The sequence below is a fragment of the Dromiciops gliroides genome, chromosome 2 (assembly GCF_019393635.1).
Source record: "Dromiciops gliroides isolate mDroGli1 chromosome 2, mDroGli1.pri, whole genome shotgun sequence".
NCBI classification, from domain to species: domain Eukaryota; kingdom Metazoa; phylum Chordata; class Mammalia; order Microbiotheria; family Microbiotheriidae; genus Dromiciops; species Dromiciops gliroides.
Window position 1 is genome coordinate 371,065,813 of NC_057862.1, and position 23,803 is coordinate 371,089,615.

General features: G+C 39.6%; 1 protein-coding gene across 1 annotated transcript in view; it reads right to left on the reverse strand.

Moving 5' to 3' along the window:
• Positions 1-6,939, reverse strand: part of LOC122738909 (vomeromodulin-like) — a 28,735-nt gene extending 21,796 nt beyond the window's left edge. Inside the window, exons 1-2 of the mRNA XM_043980790.1 lie at positions 6,630-6,939; positions 669-1,194 (exon numbers count right to left, since the gene is read on the reverse strand). Coding sequence (XP_043836725.1) covers positions 669-1,194; positions 6,630-6,939 — 836 coding nt within the window. The remainder of the gene's footprint in view (positions 1-668; positions 1,195-6,629) is intronic.
• Between the last annotated feature and the right edge of the window lie 16,864 nt (positions 6,940-23,803).

The following is a 23,803-nucleotide window of genomic DNA, read 5'->3' on the forward strand; positions in this document are numbered from 1 at the left end:
TAAAATATGGACCTGGTGCCCCAAGGGACTTTTTCCAAGCCAGGGAAGCAAATGCTTAGATAAATAAAGACCTATCTGAAATGAGAGTTGAGGCCCAGTCCTGCTCATGCTTTCCTCTCCACCTACACACTTTTTTTTTTCTCCTTCACCTCTCCATCTCCCCCTAGAAAAGTCACTGGTCTCTTGACCTTGAGAACCCAAGAATAGCTCTTCCATGCCTCCTTCTCCCCATCTACTGGCTTCAGAAGATCCATTTGCCTCCTTGCCAAGGTACTATTCATTTACACAAATGGGACCTACTTCTTCTGCCCCTTCATTAAAAACTTAGCATCACAGACTCTCAGATCTGGAAGAGACCTTAAGGACTTTCTTGTCCAGCATGTATTTGAACAAGAATCCTTTCCAGATCACAGATGGCACAAGTGGGTTATCCATCCTCTGTTTCTATTAAGTGGGGATCCCCACCCATCTCCCGAGTGACCTCTTCTACCATTTATATGACTCTTCGAAGTTCTGCCTTGGATGGCCCTCTTCCACAGACCAGACCGTTAAATACTATAGATAGCTATCATGATCCCCCCTCAGTCATCCCTTCTCTAGGCTAAACCTGCTGGCTGCATTAAGTAAGTAACCAATCAGTATGCTTTCTGGCTAAGGGATTAACTTACTTTTGATTCCCAAGTGAATCAGTTATCTTGTCCGAGTTTTCTACTAAGGCACCCAGGTCTGAGCCAGGTAGTACATTTGCACCTGAAGAGGCTGTTTTTTTAACTGTATTTACTAGATCTTCACTTTTGTCTAAACCTTGTCTCCCCTCTGAAGTTTTGATGTTCCCCAAAGCTGATTTCAGGAAATCATCAGACTTCTTTCCTTCCAGTGGATTTCCACTTTGACCCAGTACATTTTTTGCTCCTCCAAAAAGAGATGTCAATTTTGCCACATCAGGACCTTGAGCTGGTAAATTACCAGTCATAGAAGTGAGAAAGTCACTACTAGCCAAACCATCCATGGGAAGAGGCATAGAACCCATAAAACCAGACAAGGGATTGCCTCCCCCTAAACTAAGTAGTGAGGCAGCACTCAAAAAACTTTTGAAATTAGCTGACTCCAAAATTGTTTTAATGAATCCTGCCACGTCGAATTCAGCACAGTTGAACAAATCTTCAATGATTTTTGGAATAGCGTCAATCAGATCTGAAAAGTACAAAGGAAATCAGGTTTACATAGGATAAGTAATGAGTACCATGTTGTATCCTCATCTTCACTTAGTGAGTGTTCCCACCATCTGGGATAGGACTCAAGGTAGAAAGAAGAGTGGATGTGTTTGGTGACTGTGGTTGAGAATCTCAGAAGAGAGACTGAATCAGCAAGAAAGGTAGTATGGAGAGGAGGCCATGACATAGATACTCAGCTTGAAATATCAAATCAAACCATGTAGTCTGACCCATTCTTGAGTGAGAATCTCCTCCCTCACATTTCTGACAACGCACTGCCTCTGGAGGAATTCCATTCCACTTGGAGGGTAGTTCTCATTGGGAGGGATTTTTTCTGGACATCAAACCAAAATCTTCCTTTCTGCAGCTTCTCTCCTCTGCTCTTCGTTTTGACTCCAGGATCAAGAAGAACATCTCTAATCCCTCTTCTCCATGAAAACCCTTTAAATACAGTGATTGTCTTCCCTTCTAGAAAAGCTATTTATCTAGATTGCTGGAAATCAAGGAGTTGGAAAAGCTAATATAGTATTTTATTGTCTATCATCATTTACTACATATAATCATGCCCTGCTAGGGCACTTGTAACCAAGCTCTGAAAGATTCTACCAGCTGGATAGATTTTGAATAGGTTCTTGCTGATAGAGTGTTGGTTTGAGGTCAATATTGAGAGGTTTATCCTCAGAAAGTTGCTTCTCAATTATCAACAAGACCTATGAAGTGCTTACTATGGGCCAGGCATTGCGCTAGGTACTAAGATTGCAAGCTCAAAGATGAAGAAATCCCTACTCATGAGGAACTTATATTCTAATGGGGGAACAGTAAATAATTATGTAAAAATACAACATAAATACAAAGTGAATAAATACCAGGGAGTTTGGGAGAGTGGGTACTAGCAGTTGGGGGATCAGGAAAGGCTTAATGCAGTAGATGGTGCTTGAGTTTGCTTCTTAAAGGAAGAGAGGAGCTCTATTAGGTAGAAAGAAGTAAGGAGAGAGGACATGGTGGATGGTCGGTGCAAAAGTATAGACATAGAATATGGCTTGTTATATGTGAGGAATAGAGAGAAGACCAGTTGGACTGGATTAGTGAATCCAATGAGGCTGAAGAGCTAGGTTGGGGATAGGTTGCATAGAGTTTTAAAAGCTAAAGAAAAGAGTATAACCAGATTTCAAAATATATTATAAAGCAGTAATTGTCAAAACAATCTGGTACTTTCTAAGATATAGAATGATGGATCTAATGAAATAGATTAGGTACACAATATTCAGTAGTAAATGACCATAGTAATGTAGTGGTTGATAAACCCCCAAATCCAGGCTTTTGATGCAAGAAATCACTATTTGATAAATAACAAAAACAAACAAGCAAACAAAACAAAAACAAAAACTACTAGGAAAACTGGAAATCAGTTTGGCAGAAATTAGATATAAACCAACATTTCACACCAAATAACAAGATAAGGTCAAAATGGATGCATGATTTAGAGATAAAGTATGGTATAAACAAATCAGGGAAGCATGGGAAAATGTACCTGTCAGAGCTATGGATAAAAGAAGAATTTATGACCAAATAAGACATTGAGAGGCTCACAGGAAGTACAATGGATACTTTTGATTATATGAAATTTAAAAAAGTTTTTGCACAAAGTCAAAATTAGGAGGTACACAGGAAACTAGGAAAAATTTTTGATAGCAAGTTTCTCTGATAAAGGACTCATTTCTCAAATATATAGGAAATTGACCCAGATTTATAAAAATAAGAGCCATTCCACAATTGATAAATGGTCAAAGGACAGGACTAGGCAGTTTTCAGAAGAGGAAATGAAAGCTATCAATAGTCATATAAATATGCTCTAAGACACTATTGATTAGAAAAATGAAAATTAAAACAACTCTGAGGTACCACTTCACACCTATCAGATTGGCTAATATGACAGAAAAGGAAAATGACAAATTCTGAAGGGAATATCGGGAAATAGGTATACTAATGCACTCTTGGTGGAATTCTGAGCTGATCCAACCATTCTGGAGAACAATTTGCAACTATACCCAAAGGGCTATCAAATTGTGCATACTTTGGGGCAGCTAGATGGCGCAGTGGATAGAGCACTGGCCCTGGATTCAGGAGTGCCTGAGTTCAAATCCGGCCTCAGACACTTAACACTTACTAGCTGTGTGACCCTGGGCAAGTCACTTAACTCCAATAGCCTCACTAAAAAAAAAACAAAAAAAAAATTATGCATACTCTGATTCAACAATACCACTACTAGGTCTGTATGACAAAGAGATTCCCATCCCACCCCACCCCAAAGGACCTATATTTGCAAAAATATTTATATCAGCTCTTTTTGTGGAGGCAAAGAATTAGAAACTGAGGGGATATTGGAAAATGGCTGAATAAGATGTCATATTTGATTGTGATGAAATAGTGTTGTACTATAAGAAACATTGAATAAGATGCTTTCAAAATGCCTGAGAGGAGGCAGCTAGGTGGTGCAGTGGATAAAGCACTGGCCCTGGATTTAGGAGGACCCAAGTTCAAATCCAGCCTCAGACACTTAACACTTACTAGCTCTGTGACCCTGGGCAAGTCACTTAACCCTGATTGCCCTGCCCCCCCCCAATAAAAATAAAAATAAAAAAGCCTGAGAAGACTTATGAGAACTGATTCAAGGTGAAGTGAGTAAAACCAAGAGAACGTTGCACACAGTAACAAAAATATTGCAACAGTGATCAACTGTGAAAGACTTAGATACTCTGATCAATACAATGATCCAAGATAATTCCAAAGGACTCAGAAAGAAAAATACTATTCACCTCCAGAGAGAGAACTGATGAAGTCTGAGTGCATATTGAAGCATACTCTTTTCACATTCTTTTTCTTACTTTTTTTTTTTGCAGCCTGGCTAATATGGAAATGTTTTGTATGACTTAATATGTAAAATTAATATTCTGTCGCTTGTCTTCTCAATCATTGGGGATGAGCAAGTGGGAGGGAGAGAATTAGGAACTCAAAATGTTTAAAAATAAAATTTAAAATAAAGTACAATTATTTTTTTAAAGAGATGCTATATTTTATCCTAGAGGCAATAAGATGTCACTGAAGTTGATTGAGGAGGGGAATCATGTAGTTGGAGAGAAATCTAAGGAAAATTTCTTTGGTAGAAGTGTGAAGCATGGATTGGAGTGGGAAGAGATCTGAGGCAGGAACTATTGTGGCCACAGCAACTTTTGAAACTGCTCGCTAAGGCATTTTCCTGAATGGAGTGAGCACTCATCCTAATAAAATCAGAGATGTTTAAAATATTGAAGTTAAAACAGTCAGACCTGCTGCTGGGCTTCCAGAATAAAATATAACTCTTCTTTTTAGAATTTTTTTTTTGGACAGGGAAATGAGGGTTAAGTGACACAGCTAATAAGTGTCAAGTGTCTGAGGCCAAATTTGAACCCAGGTCCTCCTGATTCCAGGGTCAGTGCTTTATCCACTGCACCACCTAGCTGCCTTCCTTTTTAGGTTTTAAAATAGGAAGTCACTGAAGTTGATGGAGTAAGAGATTCACATTGTTGGATGTACACCTGAGGACCTGAACCACACATGTGGCTGTGTGGGCATTGATCAGCTGAAGGATAGATGAAATACCAAAGGAAATTCTTCTTCCCACAATGGAGGAAACTTTAGGGGGACAGGGCGTTCTAAACAAGGGCAACTTGTCATATTTGATGAGTGCTAGTCCTGGAGTCAGGAACACTTGAGTTCAAATCTGTCCCAAAACACTTACTAGTTGTGTTATTCTGGGCAAATTTCTTTCTTTTTCTTTTTTTTAGTGAGGCAATTGGGGTTAAGTGACTTGCCCAGGGTCACACAGCTAGTAAGTGTTAAGTGTCTGAGGCCGGATTTGAACTCAGGTACTCCTGACTCCAGGACCAGTGCTCTATCCACTGTGCCACCTAGCTGCTGGGCAAATTTCTTAACCTCTTCCTGCCTCAGTTTCCTCATCTGTAAAATGGGAATAATAAGAGCACCTACCTCTCAGGATTATGAGGATCAAATGAGATAATATTTTTAAAAGCACTTAGTGCAGTTCTAGGCACATAGTAGGCAATATATAGATGCTAATTACCCTCCCTTATGCTTACTGGTTGTGTGACTCTTGAAAAATCACTTTGCCTCCTGGTACTCCAGGTAATTCTCTAGGACTTGAAGTTACAGAGAAGGAACCCACTTTCCTTGGTCAAATATGGGAAATTCCCCCTGCCAGTAAAATCACAGGCCAAGTCCCCATCTCTGCCCCACATAGCTAGTGAGTAGCAGTACATAGCTTTGAAGCTGAGGCCCTCTTACACCAAAGCAAATCCTTTCTCTGGTGCTCCAGATCATTTGGGTTGTAAACCTAGCTCTGAAACCTCCTTAGCTGTCTAATATTTTTCAAGTTGTTTCACCTTTTTATGCCTTGGTTTCCTCCTTCTGAAATAAGGATAATCATCATTACTCATGACTACACAACTAGTGAAGTACCAGAGGCCAAGTCTGGGGCAAGGGCATCATCTTAGCTTCAAGTCCAGGGTCTTCATCCTCAGTGCTCTGCCTTGCACTAAAGGGACTTGGAATGACATCCCTGCCTATCTCACCTATGAAGGTGGGCCCTACCCACATGGGGCCGACTGACCATTGAAATCCAGCTCTTTGAATGGTCATATTCTATAGGCAATAATGGCCAAAACCCATCTCTAGATCTACCTTCACCCAAGTTGAAGATGCAACAATGAGCACATTTGGAAATTGTGTATTGGATGGAGACCATCAGTCTCAAAGTCAATCATGTGATTACATCAGAATGTTGGCTAAGTCTCCTGGGGAATGAAATGTAAGTCTTGGGTGAATCAAAAGCACTTATAAAAATATAGATACACTTTCATTTACTGAGGTAATACAAGCCAAAAATCCATCCAGTGATGAAGCAACTGTGAGAATAGAAGAAGAATACATATGCACCTACTAATTGTTCTCTCACAATTGACAGTGGCTAAAGTTTACTGAGTCATGTGACCTAAGTGTTATAATAAACAGCAGTGTTTGCTTGGTCCCCCACCTTCCTACCCTTTTGGCAATATAGTGAATCCAATAAGGTTGTAAAACATCCCTTCCTATGTTTTGAGTTCCACAAAGTCAGGGACTGAAATCTTAACCAAACTTTGCATTCACCCTAACAACAGACACAATGCTCTACAGACAGTAGGTGATTAATAAATGTAGAATGCCCCTACATTAACAAATTAACACCTCCTTGGGAGATAGGAGTTGGTAGGGTCCTTAGATAAGTCATTGGGAACAGTTTGAATTTAGAAACCAGTAGGGGCTGTAGTCTACCTAATATGGTGAACCCCCAAAAAGAAATATTTAGAACTCTCAACTTACAATTATTGATTTTCATCGTAGAGAGGAAATACCATGCTGAAGCATCACAGTGCAGTTCATTTCTTTCAGCTGGGTCTTTGGAAGGCTTTTTCTTAGTAATTGATGGAATATTAGGAACAGGAGGTATTGATATTGGTAGCTTTGGCACACCACTGAGCACTTTTAGACTTGTTGTAGGTTGTAGAGGTGTAGAAAGATCAGGCATTGATAAAAGTGAACCACCAGGAACTCCCAACATCTGGCCTGAAACGCTGTCGAGAACTCCAATATGGATGGATAGGAGGGCAACCAAGGCCCAGAGCATTGACATCTTTGATCTTGATCCCTGCAAAAGGCATTTCCTTTTAATACTGATTGTGCTTAGAAACATGCAATAACAGGCAGCTAGGTGGTACAGTGGATAGAGCACTGGCCCTGGATTCAGGAGGACCTGAGTTCAAATCTGAACTAGATACTTGACATTTACTAGCTGTGTGACCCTGGGCAAGTCACTTAACCCTCATTGCCCAAGAAAAAAAGAAACATGCAATGACTCTCCATTGCCTACTGAAAAAATGCCCGGAGTCCTCTGGCTGGCAATCCAATGCCTCTATGATCTAGCCCCAACCTACCTTTTTGGTCTTTTCATCCACTAGTTTCCTTATACTCTAGGCTACAGGCAAACTGTATCCCCAGTGATTTATTGAAAGTACTCCATGCTTTCTCCCTCTGCACATTTTTACTGTTTCTATTCTTCATGGGCAGTCTGCCCCTCCCACCTTCTTCCCTTATCTCCTGCTGAAATCTTCTCATCCCTCAAGCATGGTGTAGTGAAAAGGGTGATATCCTTGGGGTCAGAAGACCTGAGTTCAAATCCTAGTTTTAACTTCTAATACTTCTGTTCCTTGGGAAATCATTTAGCCTCTCTGAACCTCAGATGCCTTATCTCTAAAATGAGAGAGTTGGATGAGATGACTTCTAAAGTCCCTTCAAGCTCTAAATTTATGATTCCAAGGCCCAGCTCAATTGCTTTTTTTTTTTTTTTTAGTGAGGCAATTGGGGTTAAGTGACTTGCCCAGGGTCACACAGCCAGTAAGTGTTAAGTGTCTGAGGCCGGATTTGAACTCAGGTACTCCTGACTCCAGGGCCGGTGCTCTATCCACTGCGCCACCTAGCTGCCCCATCAATTGCTTTTGAATGAAAATTTCTCTGATTCCTTCAGTTACTAATTACCTTTTTCCTCTCAGAAACAGTTAGGTGGACAGAGCAGCGGACTTGGAGGTTAGAAGGGATCAGACTATATCCCTGAACAGCAGCAGGAGTTGTGGAAATATTCTGTGCCTACTAATCATTAGCAACCAGAGGTGATCACGGATGGTTCAGTGAAGCCCAATCTACTAGAGAGAACACAACTTGTTTGACTGACAGTGAACCATCCTCATATGTGAAAATTGGCTTCATATTATTAATCTCTTGATCCAGTTTTTCCCTCTCATTCCATTACCGTGGCAATTATGCTTCTAGGCCTGCATTCTCTAAGAATCTAAAGCTTCACTTTTGCACTAACTTTTGTGGCTGATTATGTAGCTAGGTGGTCCCGGGCCTGACGTCAAAAAGACTCTTTTGTAACCAGAAAATAATAAAATAAAATACTTTTATGCAAAGGTGGTGGTGGGGTGGGGTAGGGGCAAGTAAAAGGACATGTCTTCAAACCTTGAGGATTAATGAACAATTTTCAACAAATCTGGAAAAAATAGTTAAGCATTAGTTTGGAGATTCAGTGCTATGCCCAGGATTACTAGGAGAATGGCAAATGTATGTTAAATGTAATAAACTGAGTAAATGACAAAAAAAAAAAAAAGACTCTTTTTCCTGAGTTCAAAGCTGTGTGACCCTGGACAAGTCCCTTAAGCCTGTTTGGCTCAGTTTCCTTATATGTACAATGATTTGGAGAAGGAAATGGCAAACCACCCCAGTTATCTTTGCCAAGAAAACCCCAAGTGTGGTCATGAAGAGTCAGACGTGACTGAAATGACCACATGACAACAGCAGAAATGTATTCATTCTGCTCCTGAGAACATTATTGGAAAAGCCAGTCTGGATAGAAAGGTCCCTGGACTCAGAATGAAGAGATACGTGTCTAATTCTGACTCTGTTGCTAATTTGTTTTGGGAGATTATGGGCAAGTCAGTCTTCTTTCTGAGCCAGAGTTCCTGCACCTACAAAGTTAAGAACGTTGCATCTATGTTCCCTCAGGTTCCTTCCAATTCTAAGTTTCTGTGCTCTATGTTCTGATACCTCTTGCTGTGATGACATTCTATTTCTTTTGAAATTCATTAACTTAAAAATTGGGGGCAGCTAGGTGACACAGTGGATAGAGCACCGGCCCTGGAGTCAGGAGTACCTGAGTTCAAATCCGGTCTCAGACACTTAACACTTACTAGCTAGCTGTGTGACTCTGGGCAAGTCACTTAACCCCAATTGCCTCACTAAAAAAATTAAAAACAAAAATAAAAAATCAAGCAGCTCAGTAGCCACAAGATAACAGAGGAGTAATAGCCCAAGGCCACTGGGTTTGAGTCCCAGATTTGATACCTCTCAGATGTGTAATCCTGGGCAAGTCTCTTCTCTTTGACAGACTCCAGTCTCCTTGTCTATATTGTGGGACTGATGATGTCCATATTACCAACCTCTCAGGGTTGTTGTACATTACAAAGTGCTAGAGAGATATGAGGGCTTATTATGACTCAAGCCAACACAAAAATAACCAACCAGAGTCCCATTAATAGTTCTTTCATGCCCCTGGCATTCCCTGTTTTTGTATTCTTGCTTACCGCTCACCAACCACAGATTTCTTACCTTGCTCGGATGGGAAGAAACTCTTTAGAAGTGACTTCTTCCTCTCCCTCTGCAGAACTGTTGGTAGGAAAGGGGCAATCCCATTTTATACTCTGCACCTACCCTGGAGAAGGGTGGAGGAGACAAAGAGAGAAGTGTGAGCCAACAATCTTGATAAGGTATGGCATGGGAGGCAGGCCCGAGACCTCCAATCCAACATCAACAATCCATAATGATGTAACCTTTGGCCGCTTGGCTTCCTTCAGCACGAGGTGGTGAGTCGGTGCTCTTGTTGTTGACCACCATAGAGAGAGTGTCTCTCCCAGACCTTCAGGTTGTTTGGCATCTGACAGAGGAAAAGAGTTGAGTGAATATCAGAAAGCATTGTCTTGTAGGAGTTGGTTTGGCCCCCAAAAGGCTATGGTGAGAGCCACTCTCCAGGTCAATTATGCAGCTTTATAATAATGGAATCAGGTAAATCTCAAAGTATGTACTAAGTATTCACTATGCATCTAACATTCTACAAGTTCCCATAAATATATAAGGAAAAGTTGGGAGTCTGGTCACTGCCCAGGGAAGACAAGCCAGGATGGGGTTATAGCACCTTACTGTGGGTTCCCCGCGATTCCAGTGGACATCTTGAAGGATGAGTATAAGGACACAACATATATAGGTAGGAGGGACCCCAAACAAATTGTCCACTTCACAATTGACCCAGAAGATGGAATTACAAAAAGTTACCTGGGACTGAATAACTACTCCGACTTTCTTTTTAAAAAATTTTTAATTGTTAATTTTTCTCAATTACATGTAGAGATATTTTTTTGAGTTCCAAATTTTTCTCCCCCTCCCATCCCTCCACCCTCCCGAAGCCAGCAAGTAATTTGATATAGGTTATACATTAATATCCTGTTTACCATATTTCCACATTAATCAGAACAAAAGGGAAAAAACCTCAAGAAAAAATAAACAAGAACAATAACAAAAAAGCAACAACAAAAGTGAAAATAGTATGCTTCAGTCTGCATTCAGACTCCATAGTTCTTTTTCTGAATGTGGAAAGCATTTTCCAATGTAAGTCTTTTGGCATTGTCTTGGATCATTGTATTTCTGAGAAGAGTTAAATCTATTACAGGTGCCACTGATTTTCTCTTTTTAAAATCATAAAAATATTTTATTATTTTCCAGTTACATGTAAAGACTGTTTTCAACATTTGTTTTCATAGGATTTTTAGTTCCAAATTTTTCTCCCTCTCTCCCTTTCCTCCCCCTTCCCCAAGACGGAAAGCAATCTGATATAGGTTATATATGTACAATCACATTAAACATATTTCTGCATCAGTCATGTTTGCCACTGACTTTCTACATGATGTCAGACAAATAATTTTGCCTTTCTAGTCCTCAATTCCCTCATTTATAAAAGGAGTACATTGAGTTAGATGGTTTCCAAAGTCCATTCTAGTCCTAACCTTCTAAGATACTGTGGTCCTGAGTACTGATAAAGATAAGTTTAAAGGGCAGAAGTTGGGGGGGGGGAAGAAAAGAAAGGAGATATATAGGGTAAGAGGCAAAGGCCCCAAGCAGTGGGCACTGCTGGGAAGGGAAGCACTGCAGTATCCCTAGGCAGATTTTGATACCTGTCCTGGCTATGTGGGGCAGATACCCACAAGGAAAATGGAGGGGCTCTTGAGGCAGGCCACCCATATCATAATTTTCTTATGCTTTGACCTTGTACTTGACAGATAAAAGAGGAAAGTATCATGCTAGTTCAATCACCAGTCAAGATCAGACACTTGGGCTTGAACTCTGTTTTTTGGAAGCTTTACTGTCTGTATTGGTCCTTTGTGTAGAGGGAATAATACCCTTGGCCTCTCACCTTCTGAGGCAGGGGGTTCCTAACCCTTTTCTGTAGGATGGATCTAGGAGACTAGTAAAGAAAGCTTGAGGAATCCTAAAAATCATGGTTTTAAATGCATTAAACACACTACATAGGATGGCAAAGGAAACAAACTATAATGAAATTCACTTAGAAAAATCTTAAAGAAACAGATTCTCATACCCCTGGTTCAGAAGTCCAGAATCTAAGCAAGGGTTAGTTTTCCCTTAGTCTTGTCTCTCAAGACAAGATAGAAAAACTTCACTGGCATTTTGCCACCACACAGTGATATAGAAGAAAAAATGTCTGACCTTTTCCTAGGGGACAGGGCTTAGGCCATTTTAGATCGTAAAAGGCAAAAGACAAGGCCTGATAGTCTAGGGCCTTATTTTTCTTGGAAATTGGAGAGGGATCTTATGCTTGGGTCTTACAAATCTATGACAAGTAAGGGTTTAGTTTCTTCCTGCCAACTGGCACAGTGACTGGTTTAAGGACTGTAGGTGGGTCACAAGACATGGAAGGGGTTGGGCCCTGCTTCCAAAGAAGAAATGGGATGCCTTTCATGACAGAGACTAATCCCCCTGCCCTTCTGTTCTTTGTTGCTATCAAGCAGTAAGTAGGAGGGAAACAGGAACTCATTGAGCTAAAAGTCACCTGGTGGATGTCACCTAAAATAATGATGGGGCTTCACACACAAGGGACAGCTTGTTCCCAACTGCTAAGTGATTTGACCTTTTGGACTTATGGCTGGGAGTCTTCTTTTTTTGTCAAGCTCCAGGAGTGCCAGCCCTTAAGGTCATGGTGGCCGTGCCTGACAGCATAGTAAGGACAGGAATGGGGCTGGGCTTCCGGTGGTGGACTGACTCAGTACAAATTCCACTAGACTTCAGCTTTTCATCAGAGCTGATAATAGGGTGACACAAACCCCCATATTTAGCACAGACTCAATGCTTCAGTCATCAAAGTACTTTCACATTCATGAGCTCGCTGATCCTGACAGAGACCCTTGGGAGAGGGATTGGGCAGGACTCCACAGAATTACATATTGTTAGAGAAGTTCTTAAGACCTTGTCAGTCAGTCAGTCAACAAATATTTATAAAGCACCTACCATGTGCCATGTACCAGGTGTTATGCTAAGTGTTAGAGTTTCATAAAAAGGCAAGGTCCCTGCCCTCAAGGAGCTCACATTCTAAAGGGGGGGGGGGACAACATGCAAGCAACTATGTGCCTGCAAGGTTTATTCCCTCTAAATGAAAGGTAGTCTGAGAATGAACGCACTAGCAGTGGTAGGAGATGGCAGGGACTTGAGGCTGGAAGACCAACCAAAAAGCTATTGCAAGGATCCAGGCACGAAGCAACTAGAGTCTGTACCAATGTTGGCAGGGTTGAGTCAAGTGTGTGTGTGGGGATATTATAAGAGATGACTTGAAGGCAGAGACTGGATAAATGTGGTGAGTGTAAGTGAGGATGACACTGTGGTTGTGAGCCTTGGCAATTGCTGGTGTTATTGACACTAGATAATGTTAGGGGGCTAAATTTCTAACTATATTCTAAAATATCTAATGAGTGGTTGCCAATAAATTATAAGCTTTAGCAAGAGTTAGACTTTTAAGCATTTATTAAGGAGAATAAGAATTTGGTAAAGAGAGAGAGAGAGAGAGAAAGACCTAGATTCATCTATCTATTAAAGGGAGAGTGCATTCCTAGTTCCCTTCTCCACAGGAGTCCTGACAAAAAGGGAGCGAGAGAGTCTGCCTCTCCCCACTTCCTCCCACAAGCCAACGTCACTTCCTGATGCCAAAAAGCTGCAGGTCTTGCCTTCAGATGCCTTCTCCTCATGGCGGAGTTTTGCTACAGTAAGTCTCCAGCAGGTGGCGTCATTCCAATCGTTACAATAATGAATTCTCTTTTGGACAGCTTGAGTTTGAGGTGCCTACAAAACAACCAGTTCTAGATGTCTAAAAAGTGGTTGGTGAAAAAAAAAGTGATTGATGATGTAGATAGATAGATAGATAGATGATAGATAGGTAGATACATATATAGATCAATAGGTAGGTAGGTAGATAGATTGGTAGGTAGGTAGATAGATAGATAGATAGATGATAGGTAGGTAGATAGATAGATAGGTAATTAGATAGATGATAGGTAGGTAGGTAGACAGGTAATTAAATAGAGAGAGAGAAAGAGAGAGAGAGAGATAGGTAGGTAGATAAGTAGATAGATAGATACATACATACACACATACATACACACAGATCTGACTATCATCTGCATAAAGATAATAATTAAACCAATGGGAGTCAATTAAATCACCAAATGAGACAGTATTAATAGAAGGGAAAGTAAAGAGAGACCATGTTTAAGGGGAATGCCCTGGATGAAGATCTGGCAAAGAAGCCTGAGAAGGAGTGGTAATAGAGGTAGGAGAACATTAAAAAATGTCAGAACTGGAATGGAGTTTAGAGACCATCCTTTTCAGCCCTCTCATTTTGAAAAGGAACAAATAAAGGGCGACTAGGTGGCACAGTGGATAAAGCACCAGGCCTGGATTCAAGAGGACTTGAGTTCAAATCTGGCCTCAGACACTTGACACTTACCAGCTGTGTGACCCTGGGCAAGTCACTTAACCCCATTGCCCTGCAAAAAAAAAAAAAGAAAAAAAGAAAAGGAACAAATAAGGCACAGAGAAAGGTAAGGACTTGCACCAGGTCACCAAAAAAGAAAAAAAAGTCAGTTAACAGTTGTGAGCCTGGGATCCCCGAGGCAGGCTCTTTTACCCTGCTACGGCCTGCTTCCTGTTACATATAAGAGGGTTACCCCAAAAGTAAATTGGCAATGTTTTTTTGGGGGGGTTGCAGGGCAATTGGGGTTAAGTGACTTGCCCAGGGTCACACAGCTAGTAAGTGTCAAGTGTCTGAGATTGGATTTGAACTCAGGTCCTCCTGAATCCAGGGCCGGTGCTTTATCCACTGTGCCACCTAGCTGCCCCGGCAATGTGTTTTTAATAAGCTTATTTCATTGCAGGATAACTAAAAAGCATCTAAACAACAACTTCCCACATTTCATCCCATCTGTAGATAGCTCTAAACACCTGTCCTAAGGACCTAGGATAGGGTCTCCAGTTCGATTTGGCTATAGCAGCAGCCCTACCCTACCCTCTTCTTCCAGCTGTGCCAGCAGTTGGATATGACTTTGTCCATTGAAAATATTCCCTACATTAAGCAATTCTTCGATTAATGTGTTCTTCTTCTTAGTGTGTAGGTGATCCTGAATCCTAAACACTACTCCAGGGGATCAAAAGCTCTTAATGTAATGATCTCTCCAGGCCCAGGCTTGGGTAGGCTTTGCGTATAGACCCAATGATAGGCCGCGTATGAGGACCAGCCTCCTTACATCACCAGAAGCTCAGCCAGGGGATGAAGTTTATGGCTGCAGGAAGGAACATCAGTGTAGTGCAGGGGGAAAAGTTCTGGATCAGGCATGAGAGTGTCCAGGTTCAGAATCTGGTTGTACCATTGACAACCAGTATGATCTTTGATGAGGTACTATATGGCTCTATGCCTTGGTTTCCTCACTGGCAGTCTGGGATCCAGTGACACAGGCCTCATTCCTATACCTTGCACAAGATACTCCATCTCCCAACTCTGCATTTTCACAAGCTCTCTCCTATGCCTGGCATACTCTCCAGCCCCATCTCTGCCTCTTGGCTTCCTTCAAGTTCAAACTAAATGGCATGTTCTATAGCAAGGACATTAAACATGAGGCCTGAAGGCTATTTGCAGCTCTCTCCCAACATGACTCAGCCTATTGGCTTCCCTGGTTTCCTTCAAGACTCTGCTCAAATCCCACTGTCTTCTGGAGACTCTTCCTGACCCATTCCCCACCTCACTACCACCTCCTACCACTGCTAGTGCCTTCCTTCTGAGACTACCATCCATTTAGAGAAGCACAGCATGAGCCAGATTAAAATGTAACTGGAAAATATTTAACAAACAGAAATATGTTAAAATATAGATAATGCTAATATATACTTTTCTAACTCAATACGAGACCTGCAGTGATCCTTTAGTGGCCATTTTTTTCTATTTGTGTTTCATACCACTCTTCTACAGAAATAAGCTGTTCCCCCTTAATTCTGGTGCCTTCCCTCTGTTGATTATCTCCAATTTATCCCAAATTTATGTATAATTATGTATAAGTATAGAACATAAATGTTATAAAAAGATATAAATTGTACATAGTCATTTGCCTGTCTTCTCCTCCATTAGAGTATGAGCTCCTTGAGGGCAGTGACTACCTTTTGTTTTTCTTTGTATGCCCAGAGCTTAGCACAGTACCTGCCAAAAAGTAGGTGCTTAATAAATTTTTATTGTTTGACTGACTGACCAGACCAGGAGGGTTGGACTGGATGGCTTCTGAGGTTCCTCTTAGTTCTAACTCTATGATGCAAATGATCTTTGAATTCACAAAGACCATTTTCTAAGTTTTGTGGGGCTTGGGAGCTTGGCAGAAGGATCCACCCAGGTAAAATGATGCATCATTTGAAATAGGTGCATTTCTTTGTTGTAGTATACCCTATGTATCTGGGGATGGAGTGTCTCAAAGCGAGGATTTGCTTGAAAAAGAGAAGATTCCAAACTTGGAGACTCATAAGTAAGTAAGCTTACAGGCAACAGAAGTTGGTACATCCTGCTACAATGACAATATTTTTATGCACAGGATTGAGAAGGGAGAGATTTCTTTGACTGGGGAAAGAAGAGGCAGATTGGAGCAAGAGAAAGAGCACTGGGTTTAGAGTCAGGATTTGGGACTGGGCTGTTTACTGGGCTGGGCTGGGTGAATCTGAACAAGGAACTTCATTTCTTGGGACTATTTCTTTATCTGTGAAATCAGAAGTTTGGACTAGGTAATCTCCAGGGTGCATACTAACTCTCAATCCTGTGATGCTATGTAAGTAGGTAGGAGTTGAGCCAAGTCATAAAAGATGGGAAGAAGTTGGAATATGCAGGGGTTATGGAAAATAGGAACAAAATATTGCTCCATCAAAACAAATTAATGCATTGGGATTTACCCTTGTAAAGGCTCTCTCTCTGTGTTTCTGTGTCTTTCTGTCTGTCTCTGTCTCTCTCTTTATTCCCTATTCCTTCCCTTTCTCCTTCATCCTCTGATTCTTCTGTCTGTCTGTCTGTCTCTGTCTGTCCGTCTCTCTCTCTCTCTCTCTCTCTCTCTCTCTCTCTCTCTCTCTCTCTCTCTCTCTCTCTCTCTCTCCTCTTTTCTCTGCACACTCACAGGACTAGAGAGAAAGAAACTTGTTTGGACCATGGTAGCCAGAGAAAGATTAGGCAAGGAAATAGAAATTGAGTGTGTGTGTGTGTGTGTGTGTGTGTGTGTGTGTGTGTGTGTGTGTAGATATTTCATACTGCTAGTAAGATGTAAGCTGCTTCTTCTTCGTTTTTGGTGAGGCAATTGGGGTTAAGTGACTTGCCCAGGGTCACACAGCTAGTAATTGTTAAGTGTCTGAGGCCGGATTTGAACTCAGGTCCTCTGAATCCAGGCCACTGTGCCACCTGGCTGCCCCAGATGTAAGCTTCTTGAGGACAGATACAGTTTAACTTTGTCTTCGTATCCCTGGGACCCACCTCTGTGACTGTCACATAAAATAATCCAGGTGAAAAGACTTGAAGGCTTTAATAAACATGGTTGCATTCTTCCTGGACTAGAGATGCTCTGGGTGACATAGTAACCCCACTCTATCCTACCCCTTCCCTGCTGGAGTAAGAACTGGTCTCAAGAAGCTTAGGGATGGTAAAGTAGATGGAGATCATTGCAGCTACTGTCATTTCTCATTATTTATGAACATAAGTGTTATTGTCTGTTCTTCAGTTCCTTAGTGATGAACATGATTTCAAGCATATCGACATAATGAAAAAGGAAACAAATTTTGATCAAAGAGACTCAATCAACTCTAAACTTCAAGGGAGAATGTATCTTAATGAGAATGATTTTTGATAATGAGTTTAAGAAACACAGTAAAGAATCACTAATTCCATTCTATGTTCTATCACTTCTCTGTCAACCTCAATTAAGTTAGAACTACTCCCTTCTCTAATAAACTTCAGTTTATTTCTCTAGTAACAGAGACTAAACCACCAGGGCCCACATGTTATACAATTCTTTTTTGTTTTTCCTTTAATTTTTTTCTTTTATTTTTTTTAACATTAACTTTAAAATTTTGAATTTCAAATTCTTTCCCTCCAGCCCCTCCTCCATCCATTGTGAAGGCAAGCAATATGGTACCCATTATATATGTGAAGTCATGTAAAAAATATTTCCATATTAGCCATGTTACAAAAAAAGTAAATAAATAAATAAAATATATGCTTTAATCTGCAGAGTCCGTTACTTCTCTTTGGAAGTGGATAGCATTTTTTAAAATCATGAGTCCTTTGTATTTATCTTGGATCATTGTATCAGAGCAGCTAAGTCTTTCATAGTTGATCATTGTTACACTATTGTTTTTACTGTGTACAATGTTCTCATAGTTCTGCTCACTTCATTTTGCATCAGTTCATATAAACCTTAACAGGTTTTTTGAAATCTATCCCCCTTATAATTTCTTACAGCAAAATGGTATTTCATCATAATCATATACCACAGCTGATGGGTAGCCCCTCAATTTCCAATTCTATGCCACCATAAAAAGAGAGGCTATAAATTTATTTGTACATATAGGTCCTTTCCCTTTTTCTTTGATCTCTTTGGGAAATAAACCTGATAGTGGTATTGATGGGTTAAGGGGTATTTGCAATTTTACAGCCCCTTGGGAAAATTGTTTTCCAGAATGATTGGACAAGTTCATAATTCCACCAACTATGTGCCTGTTTTTCCACATCCTCTCCAGCATTTGTCATTTTCCTTTTCTGTCATGTTAGCCAATCTTATAGGTATGAGGTGGTACCTCAGAGTTGTTTTAGTCTGAATTTCTCCAATTATTAATGATTTAGAGCATTTTGTATGACTGCTGATAGCTTGGTTTCTTCTGAAAACTACCTTTTCATAGCTTTGATCATTTATTTATTGGGGAATGGATTTTATATTTATAAATTTGGCTCGGGTCCCTATATTGTTTAGAAATGAGGCCTTTATCAGTGAAACTTGATGTAAATTTCCCCTCACCACCCCAAGTTTCCTGCTTTCCTTCTAAGTTTGGTTGCATTGGTTTTGTTTGTGCAAAATATTTTTTAATTTCATGTAATCAAAATTATCCATTTTACCTCCCATCTTCCTCTCTATCTCTTGTTTGGTCATAAACTCTTCCTTTATTCATAGATCTGACAGGTAATTTTTCCCATGCTTCCCTAATTTGCTTATGTCCCTTTTATGACCCTTTATGTCTAAATCATATACCCATTTTGAGTTTATCTTGGTATGCAGTATGAAATGTTGGTCTATGCCTAATTTCTGCCATTTTACTTTCTAGTTTTTGTGAAATTGTGAGCTCTTGTCCCTAAGCTTTGTTTGTTGGGTTTATCAAAGACAAGATTACTATGGTCATTTATTTCTGTATATTGTATATATAATCTATTCCACTAATCAACCACCCTATTTCTTAGCCATTGCCAGATTGTCTTGATGATTTACTACTTTTTAATATAGTTTGAAATATGGTGCTGCTAGGCTGCTTTTTTCATATTTTTTATTGATTCCTTTGATTTTTTTTTTACTTTTATACATTGATATCTATATACTTCAAGGACATGTTCTATATTAATTTTGTAATTTTTTCTAAGTGTATAAAGTAATATTTTCAAATAATTTAGGTAAAAGTGTCATTTATATTCTATTGCCTTGGCCTATCAATGAGTAATTAATATTTTTCCAATTGTTCACACCAGTCTGTATATGTGTGAAAAGTGTTTTGTGATTGTATTCATATAGTTCCCATGTATGTCTTGGTAGGTAGACTCCCAAGTATTTTATACTGTTGGCAGTGATTTTAAATGGAATTTCTCTTTCTATTTCTTCCCGCTAGACTTTGTTGGTAATATATAGAAGTTCTGATTATTTATGTGAATTTATTTTTTATCCTACAACTTTGCTAAAGTTGTTAATTGTTTCAACTAGTTTTTTTAGTTGATTCTCTAGGGTTATCTAAGGATATTATATTGTCTGCAAAGAGTGATAGCTTTGTTTCCTCATTATCTATTCTTATTCCATCTGTTTCTTTTTCTTGTCTTATTGCTAGAGTTAGCATTTTAATACAATATTGAATGATAATTATGATAATGGACATCCTTGCTTTGCCTATGATTTTATTGGGAAGGTTTCTAGCTTATCTCCATTATAGATAATGTTTGTTTTTGGTTTTAGATGGATATTACTTATTATTTTATGACAGGCTCCATTTATTCCTATATTTTCTTTTAAAAATAGGAATGGCTCTCGTATTTTGTCAAAACTTTTTCATCTGTTGCTATAATCATATGATTTTTGTTATTTTTAATTGATGTGTCAAATTATGCTTATATTCTCCATATTATTGAACCAGCCCTTCATTCCTGGTATAAATCCCACATGGTCTTTGTGATATATTGCTATAATGTCCTTGTTGGTATTTTATTTAACATTTTTGCGTTAATGTTCACTAGGGAAATTTGTCTATTATACCTATTCTTTGTTGAGGTTCTGGTGCTTGTAGTCCCACATTCATTCTAGTTGTTATTTACTCTACAGAACTCTTGAGGGAGCTCAGGGGGAAAGTTGAACTCTCTATAGTTCTCAAAGACCCTTTCCCCTAACTGTTTCCTCTGTGAGGTACAATACTCATCTTGTTACATTAGAGATTTGGTACAGGTGGACATATCCAATTAGACTCAGAGCACATAGTGTCCTCAATAATGGGAAAACTCTATCTTTTTCCCTTTCCTGCTTCATTTCAATCAAGTTATTAACACTATCATAATTTAATAACATCAATTACATGGGTTGACTCTAAGCATTTATTTATTCAAAGTTATAGAGACAAAAATAATAAATGCCAAATACATTAAAATAAACACCGCTTGGCCTAAGACTTGGCAATACTTTATCCTAGGCAATTTAAAACCAGATGATAGGTGTCCCTACTCCACCCCTCAAACCCTGGGAATTAAAGGAATGCAATTTGATTACTAACAAATTTCCTTTTTGTCTGCTGGAAATGCCCACAAGAAAACCCAGGACTTTTAAGAGACAGAGGAGGAGGGTAGTCACTCAGAGGCTAAGTGTTGAGTCTAAGAGTACCTAGGTGCTGGAGTTCTAAAGTGAATTCCACTCACTGTTCTCCCTTACAACAATAAATGAAGTGAGGGATCTCTGCCAAACATGGCTGGCCTAAGTCCTTTGATCCTGTCACTGACTAGAAAGAAACATGAACAGGTATCCCAATTCCATTAACCAATGCCCCTTCTCTGTTTTTGTTCCTTCTCCAGTTTTTATTCTGCCTCAGTCCTCCACGATTTCCTTCATTTTAAGCATGCTCATTCATTTAATCTCTGCTTCTCATGACCCTGCCATCATCCCACCCCCCAGCATGGTAAAACGGGATCTCACAGAGTGGGATGAGATTTTTTTATTTCAGACTCTTTACAATCATTGTACAAAAATAATTCTCTGATTGTCAAACTATATTCATCATCCATCCATTTTCACTCCTCAAACAAATATATATCCATTGCCCACAATATGTAAGGTCCTGCTGTTGCCAATGGGAAGCTGACAGAAATAAAGATAACAAAAGACAAGGCAACATTTCATGGGTGCCTCCCCAAGACATTTCTGTGCCTGGAATTTCATATTAGAATAGCAGAGGCAAGACTCAGATGTCCCAAGCCCAAGTCTAATATTTTAAGTTGAAAATCAGGTTGCCACTCTGGGTTTCTGTTTCCTCAGCATTCAAATGATTACTATAGATTAAGTCTCCTCTAAGGTCCATCTATATACACTTTAAGGGCATGTTGTTGTTGTTGTTGAGTAGGCAGATATGTGTCTCAGTGGACAGAACACTGGGTCTGGAGTCAAGAAGACCTGCCTTAAAATCTGGCCTCAGATACTTATTAGCTGTGTAACCCTACGTAAGAGTTTAACTTCTTTGTCTAAATCCACTGGAGAAGGAAATGGTAAATCACTCCAGTATCTTTCCCAAGAAAACATCATGGTGAGTCCATGGGGTCACAAAGAATTGAACATGACTGAAGAACAACAAAGGGCAGTTTTTTTCCTCTCTTATGAAACTATAACCCACATATTGTACCTTTTTTCTACCAATCACCGGGATTTTGAGGACAAACTGGAGGAGATATAATGCATTAGGTTCATATTTATGTGACAGTTCTGGGGGACGTGCAAATTTAGATTTTACTCTATGTACTGACACACAGGTAAAAAGCCAGTCAACAGTGGATCAAGCACCGGCCCTGGATTCAGGAGGACCTGAGTTCAAATTTGACCTCAGACACTTGACACTTACTAGCTGTGTGACCCTGGGCAAGCCACTTAACCCTCACTGCCCCACAAAAAAGCCAGTCAAAAGGTCTGAAGTAATCTAGAGTAAAATTATTTCAGTTAACCATCTCTACTTGATATTTCCTCTCTCAGTCTGAACACTTAAGACTAATAACCTTTTTTTTTTTTTTTTTTTTGGTTAGACAAATAACCTTCTAACCAACTGCAATATTCCCTCTGGACACTAGAGGGTAATCACAGCCTGAACAAACCTGAGCTGTTACCCTACTGAAGGTGCTGGTTTTGCTTTCCTACCAAGCTAAGAATCATACTATTTGTGTAACATCTACACATTTTAACTTAACTGATCTTTAAAAATGAGACCTTTATCCAATGACCAATGAGTGAACATACTACTTTAGGAACTGAACCATCTCCATCTCAACATTTTTGCTATAAATCAGAAGAAAGAAGGAAGCTAGATGGAAGGATGTTTTATGGACTCTCCTTGGAAAGGCAAACATAGAAATTGGTGAAGCTAGTTTTTATCATGCACCCAAAGGAAACAAAAACCAAAATCTTACCTCTTATTTCATATTGCAGTGATAAGCATAAAATATACACACAGAGAGTATCATGAAAAAATGTCAGTTTAGGCACCAACATTTGTTGTAGTAGATAAAGAGGCACAGAAATTTCATAGAGAACTCTATAAGATACTGCCTATTAAAATGCCACACACTTTTTTGGGGGGGGGTAATGGGGGTTAAGTGACTTGCCCAGGGTCACACAGCTAGTAAGTGTTAAGTGTCTGAGGCCAGATTTGAACTCAGGTTCTCCTGAATCCAGGGCTGGTGCTCTATTTACTATGCCACCTAGCTGCCCCATACACTTAAAAAATTTTTTTTTGCCATATATTTTTTGAGAGGGCAATTAGGGTTAAGTGACTTGCCCAAGGTCATACAGCTAGTAAAGGTCAAGTGTCTGAGGCTGGATTTGAACTCAGGTCCTCCTGAATTCAGGCCTGGTGCTTTATCCACTGTGCCACCTAGCTGCTCCCTTTTGCCATATATATATATATATGTATATATATATTTTGGTGAGGCAATTGGGGTGACTTGCCTAGGGTCACACAGCTAGTAAGTATTAAATGTCTGAGGCTGGATTGGAACTCAGGTCCTCCTGACTCCAGGGTCGGTGCTCTATCCACTGTGCCACCTAGCTGGCCCTTGCCATATATTTTTGATACCCAGTGATTCCAACTCAAAAGCAGGAATGGTTGAGGATCATGAGAAATATATCCAAAAAAAAAAAAGAGATGAGAAAAAAGGAATGAGAGGGGCCAAAGACTTGAAGACTACACAGAAGCCTCACATATAAACATGCATATATATGCATATATAAATATATACATATACATATACACATCACGAATATGTTATTTGGGAATAGAATAAGTAGGAGCTGAACTTGTAACTGCACTGAATAACACCACAAAAAAGAAAGAAGGAAAGAAAGAAAGTAGAAAGGAAGGAAAGAAGAAAGGAAGGAAGGAAAGAAAAGTATTCTATATTAAGAAGGAGGAAATGAATGCTTGGCCCTGAAAAGTTCATATGAGAATATACCTGTTTTTCTTCTTTTTTTAGAGGTAGAGGACTGTGGATGAAGAATATAAAATTTATTGTTGGACTTAAGTGATATATTGGTTAGTTTTGCTAAATTTCTTTTTTCCCTTTCTCTTTTTCTATTTCCTTCCTTTCTTTAAAAATAAGGGGGGGGGTTGACTCTTTGGAGGGGAAGGGAAGAGGGATATAATGGAAAATTTTAAAATGTGATATAAACACAAAAGGTATTAATAAAAATTAAACTAAAAGATATGAATGTGAGGGAATTGTGGGAATTTATTGAACCACATTGATTCCCTCTTTTGACTCAGTTATGGAGCCAGTTCACTTCCCTTTCTATTCTATTATGGAAATTGTGAGAAAACCTTATTGC